The sequence below is a fragment of the Morchella importuna genome, assembly GCF_003444635.1.
Source record: "Morchella importuna strain M04M26 chromosome Unknown Morimp01GS020, whole genome shotgun sequence".
Classification (NCBI taxonomy): Eukaryota; Fungi; Ascomycota; class Pezizomycetes; order Pezizales; family Morchellaceae; genus Morchella; species Morchella importuna.
In genome coordinates, this window is record NW_025763417.1 from 93,215 (window position 1) to 112,145 (window position 18,931).

Here is an 18,931-nt window from a genome sequence, read left to right on the forward strand (position 1 = left end):
CAGAAACCATTGCGGACCATCGGGCCGCTAGCAACGTTTTGCACCGCACTTCCTTGGCGGTCCTGAAGCGCTTGGGTTCTCGGGCGGTCAACGCATGTACTTAGCAATGAGGTAGAAAGGCGGAGTCCGGCGCCGATCCCCGTACCCGTGCGCGCGCTGATGCAGAACCATCCGGTATTCTAGCTTGGGTGGGGAACAACTTTCCGGAATATCGTGTATGTGTTCAATTGCCCTACAGGGAACTGCAAAAATTAATTAACTTTTGGGGGTTGCCGAGAATTTATGAAGGCCACATCGTGCAGTTAAAGTCTAGTTTAAGCCAAATCTTTTAGGTTTTAGATCAGGTATGTAGATACATGTTCATGCGACAAGAGTACATGCAGCTTATGAACTACTTTAAACTCCATCACTTAAGCTCCCAATTCGACACATTAACACTGTTAAAGAAAAGAGTCGAGCTGACTTCTCCAAAATTGCGCCAGGTAGCCACAAAAAGAAAATATCAATGCTTTTTGGCAGCTGACTATAACCAGCATGACTGGAGAGCCAGAATGAAGCATACATGTGCAGGATCGACCCTCAGGTTAATTTTATCGAGCGGATAGATGGGCGCCGACGTACGCATAGAAGGTTGCTCTAGAATTTGGCCCCTCGTGAATGCTCGACTTAAATCTTGATATCAGCTTGATTGCAAAATAGAGATATATATGGGCGGTAACAAGTCACCCAAGTGAATACAATATATACGATACACCACTTGTCCACATAGATAATCACGCTTATCGCATACCAGACACAGTACATGCAGTCAGTACCTACATTTAATAAGTAACATATAGGTAGGGTTTCCCTCAACTGCCCCATCGCGGCTTGCTGGGCCTAGTACTATTCGTTCCACACCCCCTCCCACATTGTTCCTACTATCTCTTCGCTTGTCAGAGCAAAAAGGGAGATATATTAGGCCCACGGCGGCGCGGTGATATTCAGAAAATCTAGCCACCTACAGACTGTGGAGACACCAGAATACATGTACGTATCGGAGGGGTCACAGAAGGTGACTTCACAGCAAAAGAGGTTCACGGAGTGAGGGTTAGGTGTACCAAAAGTTACCTACTACATAGCTCACAGTCGTGAAAACACACGAGGGGATGTAGTTCACGCGGCGGTGGCGGCGGCGGCGACGGGAACTGCGGGGCCGGGCGGGCGGGTGGGCGGGCGGGCGAGGGTAGCGCCCGCGCATGAGTCATCATACCGCCGCATAAAGAGGGTGGGCTTGGCAGCGGTGATCACATGCAGGGAACAACCACATCCCTTGACATCATAAGAATATATACGGAGGCACCTATCATAATTCCACCCTCTTGAAATTCCATCCATACCAAACTTCCAGCGTTCGGAGGGAACAAACACAAATACCTCCCGAGATCTCCCTAAATTCCATCCCTCTGATAATCCCAGCAAAATTCCGCCACCGCGGGGAGTTGACCAATGAGTCCGAACAACTTCTCACATCCTCGCTCAAACAGGTACTTATGAAACTATATGTATACGTATATATATATATCGCTGCGACTCATCCCCCAACATGACTCTCATCCCAACCCGTAATTACGCTCCTCGGCCGATCGTCCTATTTGGTGGGTCTAGTCAGCTGAAGCACTGCTGTAATTTCGAACATTTAGGTGCACTCACAACCATCATCTTCCGTGATGCGATTGTCTCGACATCGTGGGGTGGTGAAATCTCGGAGGGTGGGGATAGCACCATGTGTTTTCTTTACCAAATCCAAAATATGTTCGGACCACCACTCGTTCTTCTCGGCCACTGCTACGAAAGCCTGGGTGAGTTCAACATGGGTTTTTCTGTTTAAAACCAAACTTATTGCTTGAAAATCATCGAACCAATTGCCATCATTATTCGCAGCTGCTAATACGGCCGCCTCAGTCAATTGGAGGTCAGGATAATCTAATAGCAGAAACCCCAAAGTTTTACCCTCATCTTCACGCGCCGCCGCTGCCACCACAACATTCTCAGTGATTTCGAGGTCCAAGTATTCTACAGAAGAAACTTCAAAGTCTGTATGTCATTACTCACCGCCGCTACCAACACCCCCTTGCTGATCTAGAGATCCGGGTATTGTGATTGCAGAAAGTCCAAAGCCTCCACGCTCTCGGAAGTTCTCGTCGCCGCCCTCAACACAACATTCTCGGTTATCTGGAAGTCCGGGTATTTTAATAGCAAAAACTGCAAAGGCGCTATGCCCCGGGTATTACCCGCCGCTGCTACCACCGCAGCCTCGGTGATTTGGAAGTCTGGGTATTTTGATAGCAGAAACCTCAAAGCCTCCAGATTATCTTCACACATCGACGCAATCACTATCATAGTCTCGGTGATCTGGAAGTCCGGGAAATTTGAAAACCGCAATCCGAAATTCTTCAGCCTCGGATAACAAGTGAGCGCCGCTGCCACCACTGCCTCCGTGATTTGGATGTCCCGAAAGTTTGATAGCAGAAACTCTAAAGCTTCCGCCTTTTTCCTCCCGGAAGACCGCAGCACCGCCAAAACTATCTCCTCGGTGATCTGGAAGGCCGGGAATGTTTGTTATATTCTCCCGCTGTGTATTAAGGAAATTTGAGCTCTCCCTCAACTGCTGGATAAATTCTGTCTTAGAAAACGGTCCCCTTGACTCGTCCTGCACAATCTCGAGGAGCGTATCTACATCAAGACCTTGATGCGGTGTTGCAAAAAACATCACTGCACGTGTAGACTCAAATAGCAACATATGCTCATGATCAAGGTCGCTCTTTGCCTGTAGTAATACCTGGTGGAAAATGTAAATTTGACATAGGACGGGCTCATTACATAAATCAAATTGAAGATGAAATACCTACCTGAATTATCAGTATACCCCCCATACTGTGCCCAAGGAATATCATTAGTCTTGTCTATATTTTTGTACCATGAGTCCTGTCTTACGCAATTTCCACCTTTTCCAAGGATGGGGACATGTACACACCTCGCAAGAACGTCTCGCGTGAATCAGTGTGTGTACTAATTTTCTCTTGTAGTCAATAAATTGATGAGTCATCTTTTCTCCATCAATATTTGAGTCGTAACCATATGTCATGACCCGAACTTTCTCAACATCCTTCGGCAAAAGGTCCTGGAGCCACATGCATCCAGTCTCGCGATCTTTCCAGGATCCAAACGCATGACCGGCGAGACCGGTTACTGCAATCACGCTATGTAAACCTTAGCTTCATTGTTCATTGATAATAACATATGGCAAAATCCTCACTCTGCAACAACGTCGGCCCCGGGAGCGTTCAAAGGCGTCAAGCCAAGAAATTGCCTGTCAATGACTAAAACAACAGCTGTGTCTCTAATCGGTTGATTTTTCACCTTCCTGGGGTCGACGCCCCGAAAATAATCAGAGCATGTGAGTAGGTCTAGTCGAAGTAGGGCTGTCTGTGTACGGCCGCTGCAATCTGGGAAGAGCGAGAGGTTGCGAGCTTCTTCCTCGAAGTCAGAGTCGAAGTTTTTAATAACGCGAAGTAAGTCTTCTTGACTTCATTCTAGTGGAATATTTCTGATCCGAAAGCATGTTGATTTCGACCCTGGTATGGCAGAAGAAATGTTTGAGTCGGAGGTACCGGACGATTTTCTTTGCCCTTGTCAGTTAAATCAGTCCGCCCTATTAGCTTAGACACATTCTCATCAGGTCCTGGTGAGTCTCGCTCTTCGTGTTTGCGCTTTCTGTGTTGTGTTGGGGTAGCATCTGCCATTATTGCTATGTAAAGTAGGCAATAAGCTGTTTTATAAGATAGAGACGCTGTGCAGGTATTATAAGTAGAAAGCTCTTGCCAGCCGCGGTATAGTACGTGCTCCCAGTCTTAAAGGCCGCATGACATGTCAGTATTTCGAGTAGTACAATTTTAGCCCCTTCCAAACCAATGACAACGCTGATATCTAGCCATACAGTGGCTAGAGATCTCAAGCTCATCCACTAGGATATAAATAGATAGAAAACTACATATTCCACTAAGCTCAGTCCTGGTGGCTTTTTACATACAAAAGCAGCCAACCCCAATTGCAAGCCTTAATAAGTCCACCACTAAAATAGACAGAAAAAATCGATAAACTAAAAAGCTAAATATATAATAGGAAATAGAAAGCTTTCAATTTATAAATGCAATCTCCCCATAAGTAATTCGTTAATTGATCATAACCCACATGCCGATGAATCACAGTTACTGATTGATATATATACGTGTGTATTAGTGGGATAATACAAAACTTTACTTCCAATCGCAAAAGCTAATACCAAGGATTATATATTCATTGTGATATAAACCCCTCAAGAGTATAGATTGCGCTATTTAGTGTTAGGGATACCTGTAATATAATTGGGGTATTCATTTCTGGAAGTACGCGCCATTTTATATATAACGACGTTGTACTGTTACATATATATCCGGGCAGTATGAGCTAGGTAATATAGTGCAAGTATAAGTATAATACATGTAGTTTGCGCTGCGCAGGCCAGACATCCGTTCAACATCCTCTGCACCGCATAAAATCAGCTGTCGAAAGTGTTTAAGTAAATCGTTTAGGGCCCGTTTGGAAGCCGCCCAAATCATGATTTCAACAGGTCAAATCATGATCCCAGCTCAGATCTTAATTCGGTTTGTGAAGGTTCTGACTTTAGTTCAATGTTTTGAACAGTCCAGGATCCTAGGAACCACAATTCTTGCAATCGATCTAGAAAAAGTAGAATTGCAACCAAATCTCCATCTTCTTTCCACACACATCTAGACCCATTCCCAATATCCAGTACCATAGAATCTAAACCCGGCTATACTCATTTCCACCCATTTTCATGGCCATCAACACACATGTTCACCAACACCAATAAAAACATTTAGTTACATACTGTACATATACATATATTAATAAACAAATAGAATACAAATAATAATCGAATTTTTAGAAAAGATTAGGGATATTTCTGTATGATGCAATTAAGCTTCTGTCACCATGTACGACCATTAGACGCAGACCTCGACGCCACGCACGTGATGACTCCCGTAGTGGTGGTGGTTACTGCTGACATTGCTGTACAGCGGTGGGTAATAAGTCATCGGACGGCCTAGCCACAATTTTGCCTGCAAACGCGTATTTTGGTGGCGTTCCGTCTGATGACTTATTACCCACCGCTGTACTGGCCGTGGTTTTGATAGTAGAAAGGTCATGGCCGCTTTTTGGTTCACCGGATCACAATTTGACAAATTAAACCTTTAATTTCAATCACTCAAAATACAATCGGGGGCCGGAGGATTGCGGTCTTTGCCACACTAGCGTACGTTCCTCAAACGGGGCCCTTAGTACGTCTTAATCAAGCCCCCACTTGACCATGAACACACATTCTATATTATACCCCTACATGACAAGCTGCAGGTCTTAGAGAAAGAGTACTCACGTTACATTACATGTAGTTTATACCCCGAGGTAGACTCCTCTGTATCCATTTGAGCTTAAATCCCTTTGGAAGACGCTCGCCGGCGCTACAATAAGGTCCACTACATGGAATCCAAGTACGGGAGAGCGCCATTTAATGTAATTATTTTGTTTCTAGTCGGTTCTGTACAGCTCACGAGTAGTGACCTCACCACCATTTGGAGCAATGAAATCTGAGCGACTGGTAGAAAATGGTGACTCGAGTATTTTCTCAGATTCGACATGATAGTCAGTAATTACATGTAGTCTCTAGCCCCTTCAATACATCTCAAATCCCCAACCTATAAGTATATGTATGTTGGTATGGGACACCTTGGCCTAAGCCCATAACCACCACTAACACATGATCACTCCACTAAGCTAATTATAACACCTGCCTTTCTTTTTCTTCCCATGCCCACCTCACCAGAAAACACCCAGTCGTCCCTCCAAACAGCCAAACATGGCTACTTCTACTACCTCCCCAACTACTCCAACTGCGCCGACGTCCCCTTCTCCCACTCTCCCCGCCTCCCCAACTACTCCAACCGCTCCGACGTCCCCTTCTCCCACTCTCCCCGCCTCCCCTTCTACCTCTATCACCCCCACTAACCTTAACACTCTCGAATCACTTCAAAACCATCTCAAAACACTTCTTATTCACCTTGATGACCTACGAGCAAGCCGCGACCAGAACGCCTCCCAGATTAAGGAATTATTTCGTGCCGGGGCCAACCCAACCACGAAGCGTAACATCGAGAAGTTCCAGAAGCTTTCCAGAGAGGTCCGGAGGTTTAAGTGGTGGATTAGGGAGACAAAGAGAGAGCTAGATCGGGTGTCAGAAAGCTTTGAGGAATTTTTAAAGCTCGAGGGTGCCGAAGGTGGGGGGTGAGCGCTGAGGCCAGGCCAGGCATGGCAACCAACTGTTTACCAACTTTTCATTCAAGATGTCTAGCTGGACAGATTGAGAGTTAAATCAAGTCTTAGACCCATCTTCAAATTCCTCTACTTTCTTTAAGGCGCAAGATATTAGCGCGGTTGCATGTACATTGATCATCAATCAATCAATCACGTGAACGGCAATAACATTCCATAAAGGTTTCTTATGTGAGTGATATTCTATGACTCCGCCGGGGTGCCACTGTGGGCTACCATCCGGCCGGTTATCAGCTCATTCTATCTCAAAGATAGGAATATGTATATATCATGCACTCTAAAGTGACGCCAGAAAGCTACGAGCAGCCTACTTAAGTTTTCTTTTTCAAAAATAACTTCGATCTACATGTATTAGTATGTAGATACATATACATGTACATGTACGTATGTTCGTCACGGGCCGCCCTATATACATCTTCGATCAGTACATCATGTACATGTATACAGCTATTCTGCCCTGGGCCTGGGTAAGCAAGTCACTTGTACAATCTTTGGCCTCCGGGTCTACCTTCATCCTTGTTGATTGCTGCTGTCTGTGGCGCCTTTTTGTGAACAAAGAGACTCATCGTTGGACTGCATTCAAATATTTTGAGAGCGGGAATAGGGATTGTGCGACTTCTTTCCAGCCGTCATAATCTATATAATTACAAACATTTTGGTATCCCTGACGGGCCTGACCATAGTAAACTAGGGGTCTTCTCCATTAAATAGACTCTAAATAACTACGATAGATGGTCGACTGGGAGCCAGTAGACTCGAAAAGACACACGTGTACGCTCTAGAATTAAGATAGAAATAAGTTTCTGAAAAGACACCCTCGACCCCGTGCAGTCATTTACCAAAGTTCCCGGGTAGCTGAATTTTGTTACCAAAGCTGCTAGGCATGGATACTTAAGTACCTCGTAAGATTTAAGTACATAAGACAGATGTTTCGGGTTAGGGTCGATTTGATTGAGAACTGTACTTTAACGCGAGCCCTGAACAGCAGCTACCAAACCCAAGTATACGACATGTAGGATACACCCATGCTGCAATCTGGTTATAGTAGTTCTACAATATTTCGCTATAGCGACAAAATTGGCACAATTAATGAAGTAACAATCAATCAAGCGACAAAGTTGGCGTTAGAAGTACAGGTTCACGGATTCTCACTCGCATGTGCATAATTAGCTTTGCGATTTGCAATTTGCCGGATCATGCGCGCCCGGGCTTACTTGGGAAAATATGTACATACACCCGCGTGAGAAAATTAACGAAACAACGAGTGCCCGTAGCTAAGCAACAATATCGTCACTACACTGGTACAGTGCATATATAAGGGTGTAATTAAAGTTAGATATTGCGGAATGTTCCGTCCAATAGACGTACTTTGTACTAGTACTACTACACATCTACTTGACATCAACTTATTCCATATCATGGGTGATCAAGAAACCTTATGAAACATACGTGTACTCTATATAAATGCACTAGATGCAGCTAGCGCTCCATGTGTGTACTTCCGGTTAGGCCTTGAGATCTAGGTGTCTCCTCCCAGCCAAATGAAAGATATATGCAAATGTACCGATCCACCTTGTACAATTGTGCGGATGGCTGCATTTACCTTTCCCAGGTTGAACCTTAATTGCATGTAGATACGGATCCCTACATAAATCCCATCGTACTTCAAACCTCAGGATACATACACTAAGCTGAAAACATATCACAAATGGGAAGCTTCTCATCCCTGATCGGCATCATATCTTTCTTGGGGCTCTCTATGTACATGTAAGTCCCAGGAGGGTTATAAACACAGATAGTTTATCATCGACAACTCTAATTCTTCAAGCTTTACCACCCTCATCCTCGTCGTCTTCGCCACCATCGTTCATTTGGTCATACTTTTCAAAGATGTCAGCAAGGTTCTTCTCTCCTGAGAATCTCTATTCAGATATTCTTACCCCTTCCATGATAGCACCCAGAAGAAGCTTCGTCAACTACACGTTCATGTTAGAAATCTTCAACCGACACAGCGTGGGATGAACAAACCCAGAGATCTGCTATAGAAAAATCATCGTCTTCTCCTAGCAACTGTTCTGCTTTTTCGATTCCCTCCTCTACGGTTTCATGCAATATAAGTGTGTGTGTGTCTACTTCAACTCGCTTTCTTGCTTACCTGCTATGCAATCAACGGAATATCCGATCTCGGGATCGACATCCAGCCTATGCAAGAAATCTTTGGCGGTTGGGCTGTTCCCTACGCGGGCAATTTGAAAGGACACCGCTACTTTTGATGTCAGTCACTTATGAACACGGAGACCTAGTTTTCGCTACAATCCAAAGCACTGGTTACAACCTGTTCGTGCATATTTCAGCCTCCGGAGATGGCGCTGAGATTGCAAAATCACTGATTTCAGTGTCCCAGGGGCTTCTCCGGCAGGCTTCGGGACCCGTCAGTCAAAACCTTTTAGACCGAACCGATGTAGTCTCACCTCTCCGTCGGTAATAATAAGCACCATCACAGGTTTCTTCAGTGTGTTCTCACGTGCCGGCCGAAGTACAAAAGGTTCCAAAACCTTATCTCTTAATTCCGTCCCAATCTTTGTCCAGCCACGAAATGGATTACTCTTTACAATCTCGGGGATCTTATTGATATCTTTCACATTATTCACCCCCTCAAGTTTGTTGAACCAGCGTATTGTGATCCCGTCGCTGACAAAATGAGTGCTAATTTCGGTGATGCGAGTTAGGAAGACCTGGAGCGCCTTAATCCGTCGTCCCCCCTCGGAAAGCTTCATTGACCCGCTGTCATCTAAGAATCGTGAGGGTTGGCCTTGGAAAGCAGAGATCTTGATAAGAGCATACCGAGTAGCAGAACTATCCTATACAAAGCCAGGAGGGACATATCCATTGCCACTTCGGGGCTTTGTACAAATTTCGGATGAACACTCTTGACCAGGCTGTCAGCCTGCTTGGCGATACTCACCAGCGTCTCTGAGCCATGTGGATAGAAAGCCTGCAAAGATCGTTTCTCGATATAGTTATTGAGAAAAGCAAGGTAGTTTTCTGTATTCTGGGAGTCCTGCAGTTGACAAATCTCATTAGAATCAACGTTAGTATACTGGGATAAGACAGTGATCACATACCATTATAATTTATTTAATATCAAAGGCGGAATTTACGACACGAGATTCCTGGGAGATAGATATGTAGTTCGCTTTTCGCGGGATTAAAAGTCTCTAGGTGAGCTTCCTCCAACAGCTTCACAAAGCAAGACCAGATGATTAGGAGGAGTGAATAGGTGGCGATACAAAGTTAGTGCCAGGATCAGGGTTTGATTAACCTCGACTGTAGGTAGGTATCTATGCCATAGGCTCCGGTAGCATGGTTCCCTGTTTCCTTATTACTAGTTTATATGCACATGTAGTGTTCTATGATTAATCGAGAAATTGACTGGCCTAGCTACATGGGTTGATCAAATTACAATTGGAGCCGAACGTTTTCTATTTCCCGCTTTAAAGATTTATTCGATGATCCAGATGCTTCGCCATAACTTCATAACATATAATTACAATTGGTTGAGGTCACATGAATCAATTAACTCTACCTCTATATACAACTATGTTGGAGTAATTATGCCCAGAAATACCCTTTGACGTTGCACTTCATCCATTAACTGGAAGCCTAGAAGATTTGTGATTTACGACCACCACATGATCACAGGTTCTAGGGCCATACCGTTAATTCTCGCCAAATCCACTATCTCCGCATAGGTAAATGGTATGTCCGGACCAAAGAAAAGAAGGCTCGGCATGCGAATGTGCAGAAACCCTACTGATGCTGCCATTTCTTTGGTCCGGACATACCATTTACCTATGCGGAGATAGTGGATTTGGCGAGAATTAACGGTAATTTGATTAGATTTTACTTTCTCAATTGCGCCATGTGCATCTAGCTATACAGTATCCGGTAGAATTATTGCAAAAGTCAGAACTAAAAGAGTGGATTTGTTGGTCTGTGCTCGCAGCAAAAAATCTTTCAAGGGCCAATAGGACTATCGGGTCACGGAGAACCCACTTTTGCAATAATGTTACCGGATACTGTATGTGGCTCAGATTCAGATCATATGGATCGCCCACATAACCCGCGGCACATACAGGGGTATGATATAGAATCGGACTATATATGCATTACTTGCATATTTAATGGTAAAATTTAAACTTCTTCCCTTCTACGGTCTGCGCACTTTGAAATCTTGGGAAACTATATGTAGATACACAGGTATCTCACATCGAAAACATAGGGCTCTTGCGATCGATCGTAGATAATTGGTTTTGTACGTAATTCTTCTCTGCCGATAAGATGGTTTTTCCTATCTCACCTGGGACATGGTCACGAATTGAATGCATTGGCTAAGCACACGGAAGAAAGACACAAACCACAATATCTGCTGGGCTTGAAACTTATTCAAAGTTAGTACCACGTTACCATGACCACCAACTCTCCCTTAAGCCTTCTTACATGTATATCACATACTATGTATATAACTGCATGTCAAATAACACAGAGCCAAGCTAGGGACAGCTGATATTTCTTTTAAAAAAAATGGATGGTAAGGAAATTACCGGCAACACATTGAAAACGTATTGTGAACTCCACTTCCTCTTAACAACTACTCTATTCCGTTCACGAAAAACTTGTTGTACTGCTTACATGTACAGTCAGTATGCTTTAATAATCATTTTAGAATGAACATAGATCCAATTCACTTCATACCTTTCCTGCGTCCGGGGTTGTTTCTCTCACTAGTTCAACTCTCGGGATTTCAGTTGATGCCATACAGTCGCAATTGTAATCTGATTTTGTCGACTTGAGTTCTTTCTGTTTTGGGACCCTCAGAGTGTATCTTGGTGTTCCAAGGGTGTTAACTGTCCAAACCGTCTCATTGCGCGGAGTGGATGCCTTCCTCAGTTCCACAAGATTCCTCTTCGTCGGTCGGCCGTGCATGAGGTCTTCTTCCATGGAACTAATCACCATTCCTAATCCCGGCGGCTCTCCTATTTGATTCTGCGAGTCCGTACAGAACTCGAGAACGGTATATGGTTTTCGGTGAGGAGTAGCAATAATATACTTCGGAATCTGAGTCTCTTTTCCGGATCCTATAAGTGCCACTGGGTATGTTTCAACTGGAATCAGGTTCAGCTCTGTATATTTGTCCTTGCCATGTTGTGCAAGTACTCTAGATCGACGTCCAGGAGCTATCTTCAAAAAGATGTTGCTGTTTCTTTGCGCTTCTGAGCTCGATCCCATGGATTTTGGCAGATAAAGCTCGATAGATGTCCTTCCGTAACAATGTTCAAGCATTTCGAAGATGATAGCGCATGTGAGAATTGACCCGCAGTTTCCGTTCGTGCCTGGCTTTCCTGCGTAGTTACTTGTGAATATATATTAGCCAATTATACATATGCATATGGTATAGTTCTATTCTTTTGGAATATTCTTACTGTATTCCAATTGCGGTGTAGTAATCTTCTTTTCTGACACAAACCGGACCACCGCTATGTCCTTTTTCAGTGGTAATCAGATACTGTAGTTGTTTCCCGTTTAAGTCGATCTTTGTGATTTTTCCCATAGCGTTCAGGGCTATGTCCGTCGGTATGATGGATCCGTCGTGATTCCGGGCTGGATAGCCATAGACCGTTGCTTCTTTCTCGAGTATCGAATCTCCCTCCATGACGGCACTGTAACTAAATCCCACTCGAGGCGAACTACCGGCCCTCTTTTGAAGCAATATGCACCCATAGTCGTTTACAGCATTATTTTCGGTGGGATCTTTCTCGTAACTTCGTGAGGCGAAATACTCGTCTTTATCTTTACTTACTACAATTTCCTCGGAGCCAATGCTACTACCGGCAACTCCTCCAAACAATATTTCAATAGACTTTGCATATTTTCCCTCACTGTTGACAAGATTATGACCTGCTGTCATTATCAAGTCCTTTTTACTTCCGGCGGGCAAGTTAACGAGAAAGCCACTTCCTCGTGCGTAATCTGCATATAATGGAAAGTGTATCAGTAAGCAATATCAAGTTGGGACACGCGGCATCTAAGAACGTACTCTGGCTATCATCAAAGAAGATCTTCAACCGACAGGTCCACCTGAGAGGACCTAAGGTATCAACCAGAAAACTCCCCGGCACAAAATTCTCTGCCCGAACAACTTCTGTTGGCTTCTCATATGGTTCAGGCTCGGCCCAGGGCATTGTATGTATATAATTAAAATTATATATGCTGCTCGGCTGTGCCTTGGGAATGGTATATGACGATCTTGATACGTGCTCGATCAAATATCCTCAACGTAGCTGCTAGTATGTTGGGGTCTGGGGGTGTCCTATATAAAGCTTTAAAGAGCAATTAGCACCATGCCGTTGATTCAATCATATGAGTAGGATTGATTGTGCTTGGAGGATTTGTGGGTCTTTCTTTGATTCGGTTCCCGGTCACGCACATTTCAGGCCCCCACGGCAGTTCGTGTAATATACCTGTATGTTCCTACATATGTATGTATGTACCTACAAACTACATTTGCTGTCGTGCGCAGCTCTTAAGGTACATTTGTGCACGTGGGGAATATGTGTTTCACACAAGCAAACAATCGTGAATCGGCACAACTACTCAGGTAGTATCAAGCTGCATGCAGCGCGAGGCAGTACAAAGCCTCCCTCCATATGTTTTGATGGGTGAGATTGATAATTTAACATTCCAGTGGGTCACAGTTACAGGAATACATGTTCTACATCAAGTACTCAGCTCTCCCGGGATATCTGTACTTACATGTAGGTACATCTATGTGATCCGTACGTCATGTTACATGTATGTTTTCTAGATTCTAACGTGTGAGTGCACAAGGGTAGAGCAATAATATCAAGTAATTACACATATTCGGGAGTCCACTACACCCGCCGCGAACCGTTCCTCTCGATCTCCCCCAATAGCACTCATAAATGCACCATCAGCTCCCACAGTCCCAATTTTTCTTCGACCTACTCCTTCTTCCAGGGCCACTATATCTCCCATTTCTGTCTTATAAAATACTTCGAGTCTATCTTTTTGAATCGAGGCGGCAATCCGGATCGGAAGACTTTCATCCTCGAGTCCACCGGTATTGTTGTCTAATATATGCAATTAGATGTTATTCCCAGATACATATATATGGCCCTTCCACGTACCTTGCCAACTATTTCCCTCGTAAGAACACCGATGAATACATCTATCAAGATTTACATAAAAAACATGTATGGTACCAGCTAGATTAACAGCGGAGATACTTGTGTCCTTGAGCGGATTAGCCACCGAAAGTTCTTCTGAAGCCTTCCATGTGGCCTCGTTGCTTGAAACAGGCAGAACTAGCTCCTGGATCGTTCCAGACTCTTTCTGATAGTAAAGATGTAAGGTTTCCTCATGTTTCGTAATGGATAGCTTAGTGCCGGGAGTCGCTACGTAGTTCAAATCCGATAAACCTCCCAATGTCCATTCCTCCTCGTCTATATCAAATTGATAATCCTGTAGAACGTTTGATTCGTTTAAAGAAACCACAATCTCCTTTTCACATCCATTCAGTCAGCGACTGCTAACAAAGAGGGAAAGAACCAAGTAAGCATATCATAAAGCTTAGAGGTGATCTCCGAACCTTTGAATCGTCGAGATAATGCGCGACGGATGCACCTGGTCTTGCTGGCCCAATGAAATCCGGAAGTGACCAGTCTTGGAAGAAGGACTTTTTTATGAGATTCCCATCCTCGAGTTGATAGATGTAATGGACAACCTTTCCGCGCTCAATTTGTATTGCAGAGAGGGCTCCAAGATAACGGGTGATGAGGTCGCCCATGGCGTGTGTAAGTTGTCTTTTGGGGTGGACTGTATCGCGCGATATCAAGCTCGGTGTTTATGGTCTACATAGTGACACACATTTGTAAAATATTTAATTAGCTACATTAGAAGTATTCGTGTATCTTATGAGGTATGTACTTACAATAATGATTGATTGCACCACACGCGACCCAATAGAACCCGCCGGCACTCGGTATACACGACAGTACTCGGCGTCCTACAGAGTCACTCAAGATAAGGTAGGTAGGTAATCCTTTATCAAGTGACCCTGATCGATACAAACGTAGATTTTAACAGGCCTTCAATAATAACCGGTGAAAGTATCATTGGTCCACAGATCAGGTCGTGCGCAGTCTGCATATATGTAGCCACGCGCCGCTGACCCACTTATGTACCTTATCAACCATGCATAACAGAACCCCACCTCAAATTTAAAATCTCGGTGTTACACAATCTAGACACAAAGCGCGAAGCCAAACACATTCGAGAACAAGTAGGGAAATGTCGAAAGCGGGGTACTTCCCATGCATGAAAATATCTCAATTGCGGGGAAGATGCTTGGTCATTTTGCATTATGTTGTCATCTTTACTATGGTTTTTAAAAACGAAGCTACTGTAGATACATGATCAGTTAATCGAATATTTAAAAACGTGGATCCAGTCATTTTTAATATTTATTGGAGAATGACCCAAGTCCCGCCCGACATTATGAAAACCCGATTTGCTGTACATTGCATGGCGCATGGCACACGGCTGCAACGAATACTTACCTGCGCGCGCGCAATACCTATTGCCAGCATCTGTTTTCTCAAAGTTCTAGCCGCAGTTTAAATCAGAAATGCGGCTCTGAAAATTCGTAGCTTGGAAGATAATATATCAATACCTAGTGCTAATCCCGTTCTATGGGATTCTTGATACTAAATTCACCCCCACTTACTCAAACTCAAAGGCCACGTACGATCATAGTTAAACCAAAAATCTATCTCATATCTCCATAACCTACTATAGCCTAGGCCCTAGGTGACCAGAAGCTCCCTACGATATGACGGAGAGTTATTTCGAGTTCTTCGAAGCCGATGATCCCAAGGAAGAAGACCTTATCGGATTTATTGAATCCCATCCCTCATGCGCGTCCGAAAAATCCACGGATGATCATGAGTGGTCGTCCCTCTACCATGCGACTAGAGCAGGATACAACAACATCGTTAAAGCTCTTCTCAAGCACAAGCCAGAGGTTGAATTCAAAGACTCCCATGGACGAACACCTTTATGGATAGCGGCCAGCAAGGGTGAGGATGAAATTGTCAATGCGCTCCTGCAGAGTGGGGCATCACCGCTAGTCGAATGTTGCACATGCAAAACTAGCGTACTTCACATTGCCGTTCAAAAGAGACACTTTGAGGTAGTAAGATTGCTATTTACGAGGATATACCTGTCGATCCTAGAGATGCCCGAGGCGAGACGCCGTTGTTTAAAGCGGTTAGGAATAATGACCTGGAAATGGTAAAGGAGTTGGTAGAGCGCGGGGCCTCCAAGTCAATTGAAAACGATGACAAGAAGACCCTAGAGATGCTGGTTACAGAGGCAGGTGATGGTGTATATGTAGATGGAGGCGTAGAATATGAAATCACTGGTAGGATTGTACGTATCAGCGACGCTTTCCCATTTCTACTCATTACGTTGAATTCGACGTACATCCTCAAATGGCTAACCTTTAATTGAAAATGTAAAAGAGACCTATACCAGCGCCTGCCAATGATATATACGACGGAGACGATGTCGACAATTACGACTACGACAACGATCCATACCTCAACAAATTCCTTGACCATATTGAGGATAGGGGACTTGAAGCGTTTTTCACCCGCAACGGTGCTGACCTCAAGGAATCTCTCCGTCCATACACCATCCAAGCCAGGAAGTTGATTAAAGAACTGAACGCGGAAAAGGAGGAATCTGCTTCGGAAGTGGCATTGCTCACTTTGTATGACCTTGCTATTCTCATTGGTAATAATAAACCCCCTACCGGAGACTGTTCTTGCTGATTTAATTAAAGGCTGACTTGTTTACTTAATCCAACAGATGATAGTACGTCGATGCAGTGGGTGGAACAAGGTAAACGAATCCAGGTTCTTGTCGACTTCCTGAAAGCAATCTCCCATATATATTCCTTCGCCGGTGAGGGTATGAATGGTAAAATACGAAGGATACGGTTCCTAAATAGCAGGAAAGGCAGTGACTATGTCGATAGTGCTGAAGTAGAGAAGCTACTCCATAATCACTCTTACAGCGGCATGACAAGGATAGGAACCCAGCTTAAAAAGAAGATTTTGATCGATTTGGTCTCCTCAAAGATGCCGAGGCCTCTTCTTGTAATGATTATAACAGATGGAGAGGTAAGTGATGTCCTAGTTATGTTGTGTTTATTTCCTTATATCTCTATGGTTAGTCCACTAGCTGACTAAACCTGCGGCCCGACCGTTTAGATACAAGGCGAAAGGAAGAATGTTTTGTTCGATGTACTCACCGATGTTTACTCCTTCTGCAAAAACTTTGCTACGGGAGAATACGGTTCGTTTTTCTTTTCTTCCTTTTTTGCAATTTTTAACAGCGACTGATCCTAATGTACCATTCTTTCTTCTTTATATAGCTGTCTCATTCAAGTTTTGCCGTATCGGAGATGACCAAGGCGCAAAAGACTTGCTTCAGGAACTTGACGACCACAAGGACTTGGGGGTACATATCGATTGTCAGCGAGGTATGTACAGTGCATGACCGACTACGATCCTGGCCTTCAGTTGTACAATTGTCATTAATCGCAATTTCGCTACAGCGCATGTTGATCTTGCATCTATTCTCAACCGGACCCAGTCATTCCATGAGGTATGAATTCTACGTCCCCCATCTTCTTAGTATCCTCCAGATCCCCCAGCCCCATGTGCTAACCTGGATCAATACCACTAGGTTACAAAACTCCTCATTGGTGCAATCTCTCAAGAAGTAAGTTACTTGATCATACTAACGTTGCTACGGCCGGTGAATCACACTTACTGATATACGTGTGTGTCTTAGTGGGATGATGAATCATAAAACCTTGCTTCGAATCGCAAGAATGGTCAACAACAATGACTATTATAATCATTATGATATAAACTCGTGAACAATATATGTTGCGCTATTTGGTGTTGGGGATATCGATACCTGTAATATAACGAGTCTTTGTATGTAATACAGAACATCAGAAAAGTGTGTCTGTTGCGTTTCGTAAAACTCGGATTCCAGGTTTTATATACGTTCCATCCCAGGCACGAGTATATTGTCAACAACCAAAAAGTCAATTGATCAAAAGGTCAATTGATCAAAGAGCAGATTCAATCTACCTACACGTTCGTACCCCCGCCCCGGCACACCACCACCCGGGGGTAGCTAAAATCCTACTTGACTTGTAAGCCTATTATATACGCAATTTGTGGCAATCTTAAGTAGCTATATGAACACTACCTGGTGGGTATATGAGGAATGTATTCACAAGTGATCACTCGACAGTTTCATACATAAACCTTGATACGATATATAGCTAATCCGCGCCCCCACTTCCCACCTCCTCCACAACATCCAAAGCCTTAACCACCGACTCCAGCTCCGCCTCATCCTCCGCCAGCACATCACTCACAAACATGCACCCCGGGAAATGGCTCAACACCACGCCCCCAATCCCACTTTCCATAACAGCCACCTGCGGCGTGACCCCACACCCCCAAAACACCGGCACCTCCCCCTCCCCACCTCCACCCACTCCCCAAAATCCACCCTGCCCTCCCGCATCTTCTCTGCCACCCCCAGCGTCTCCGCGCCCTCCCACCCCCACGCAACAGGCTCGCCATGCTGCCTCCCAAACCGCCGCGTGATGTCACGCACCTCCTCCACCCGCCCCGGCGGATACGAACGCATCGACACGACCATCACCCCGCCCGTAAATACCCCCGCGGGACACAGCGGCACCGTAGTCCGGAACATGGGCACCGTCCGCGGCGGCGTGCACAGCGTGTGTCTCGGCGGCAGTCCGGCGCGCTCCAGCGCCGTCTCGAACGAGAACGAGCAGCCGATAAGGAAACCGACGTGGTCGGGCGACCACTCGTTCTTGATGTCTAGTACGCCCTCAGGGGTCTGGAGGATGCCGTCGAGGTAGATGTTGTATTTGGGCAGGTCGGTGCGGAGGTCGGCGGTTGGGGCGAGGGGGGTTGTGGGGGTGCCAGGAGGGGTAGTCCAGAGGAGGGGGCAGGAGACAGGGTTGCGGGCGCAAAGGGCACGGAAGGAGGCGGCGTGGCGGGAGGGGAGGACGAGGAGGTTGGCTTGGATTGTGGGGGTAAGGAGGGAGGTGGAGGTTGTGTGTGTGTTTGTGCGGCACGCGAGGCGGAGGGATTCGGCGGGGGTTGGGAGGGGCATTGCGGTGGCGGGGGATATTGGTGGGAGATGTTAGTTGGAGGAGGTGCGGTGGGCGGGCGGGCGGGGTTATATTACAGACGGTGGAGGACAAGGCGCTCCAATGAAGAGCGTCCGGGGGTCAATGATAATGGATGCACGCACTAGGATAGCAAGAGATGGTCTGAACTCGGCTTTGGGGCTCGGT

General features: G+C 45.1%; 8 protein-coding genes across 8 annotated transcripts; 3 read left to right on the forward strand and 5 right to left on the reverse strand.

The window, feature by feature from the left end:
• Positions 1 to 1,585: 1,585 nt before the first annotated feature.
• LAJ45_06633 (uncharacterized protein) lies at positions 1,586 to 2,449 on the forward strand (the record flags this gene model as incomplete). Its single annotated transcript, XM_046116195.1, has 4 exons — positions 1,586 to 1,604; positions 1,683 to 1,841; positions 1,987 to 2,078; positions 2,149 to 2,235. The coding sequence occupies 4 exons, from the start codon at positions 1,586 to 1,588 to the stop codon at positions 2,233 to 2,235; spliced, it is 357 nt and encodes a 118-aa protein (XP_045970398.1).
• LAJ45_06634 (uncharacterized protein) lies at positions 2,357 to 2,752 on the reverse strand (the record flags this gene model as incomplete). The annotated part of the gene is made up of 1 exon (XM_046116196.1): positions 2,357 to 2,752. The coding sequence occupies one exon, from the start codon at positions 2,750 to 2,752 to the stop codon at positions 2,357 to 2,359; it is 396 nt and encodes a 131-aa protein (XP_045970399.1).
• A 3,207-nt stretch (positions 2,753 to 5,959) lies between these two features.
• On the forward strand, positions 5,960 to 6,388 carry LAJ45_06635 (uncharacterized protein; the record flags this gene model as incomplete). Its single annotated transcript, XM_046116197.1, has 1 exon — positions 5,960 to 6,388. The coding sequence occupies one exon, from the start codon at positions 5,960 to 5,962 to the stop codon at positions 6,386 to 6,388; it is 429 nt and encodes a 142-aa protein (XP_045970400.1).
• A 1,867-nt stretch (positions 6,389 to 8,255) lies between these two features.
• Positions 8,256 to 9,560, reverse strand: LAJ45_06636 (uncharacterized protein; the record flags this gene model as incomplete). The annotated part of the gene is made up of 8 exons (XM_046116198.1): positions 8,256 to 8,312; positions 8,373 to 8,408; positions 8,461 to 8,528; positions 8,588 to 8,695; positions 8,768 to 8,852; positions 8,904 to 9,223; positions 9,277 to 9,493; positions 9,558 to 9,560. The coding sequence occupies 8 exons, from the start codon at positions 9,558 to 9,560 to the stop codon at positions 8,256 to 8,258; spliced, it is 894 nt and encodes a 297-aa protein (XP_045970401.1).
• A 1,523-nt stretch (positions 9,561 to 11,083) lies between these two features.
• On the reverse strand, positions 11,084 to 12,674 carry LAJ45_06637 (uncharacterized protein; the record flags this gene model as incomplete). The annotated part of the gene is made up of 4 exons (XM_046116199.1): positions 11,084 to 11,116; positions 11,188 to 11,845; positions 11,916 to 12,462; positions 12,530 to 12,674. 4 exons carry the CDS (start codon positions 12,672 to 12,674, stop codon positions 11,084 to 11,086), a joined length of 1,383 nt encoding a protein of 460 aa, XP_045970402.1.
• A 661-nt stretch (positions 12,675 to 13,335) lies between these two features.
• LAJ45_06638 (uncharacterized protein) lies at positions 13,336 to 14,299 on the reverse strand (the record flags this gene model as incomplete). The annotated part of the gene is made up of 3 exons (XM_046116200.1): positions 13,336 to 13,583; positions 13,641 to 14,013; positions 14,102 to 14,299. The coding sequence occupies 3 exons, from the start codon at positions 14,297 to 14,299 to the stop codon at positions 13,336 to 13,338; spliced, it is 819 nt and encodes a 272-aa protein (XP_045970403.1).
• Positions 14,300 to 15,343: 1,044 nt separating this feature from the next.
• LAJ45_06639 (uncharacterized protein) lies at positions 15,344 to 17,391 on the forward strand (the record flags this gene model as incomplete). Its single annotated transcript, XM_046116201.1, has 9 exons — positions 15,344 to 15,706; positions 15,811 to 15,942; positions 16,035 to 16,308; positions 16,384 to 16,697; positions 16,788 to 16,872; positions 16,952 to 17,059; positions 17,135 to 17,184; positions 17,266 to 17,301; positions 17,374 to 17,391. 9 exons carry the CDS (start codon positions 15,344 to 15,346, stop codon positions 17,389 to 17,391), a joined length of 1,380 nt encoding a protein of 459 aa, XP_045970404.1.
• A 26-nt stretch (positions 17,392 to 17,417) lies between these two features.
• On the reverse strand, positions 17,418 to 18,747 carry LAJ45_06640 (uncharacterized protein; the record flags this gene model as incomplete). The annotated part of the gene is made up of 6 exons (XM_046116202.1): positions 17,418 to 17,430; positions 17,503 to 17,518; positions 17,686 to 17,735; positions 17,803 to 17,839; positions 17,896 to 18,037; positions 18,088 to 18,747. 6 exons carry the CDS (start codon positions 18,745 to 18,747, stop codon positions 17,418 to 17,420), a joined length of 918 nt encoding a protein of 305 aa, XP_045970405.1.
• Positions 18,748 to 18,931: the final 184 nt, after the last annotated feature.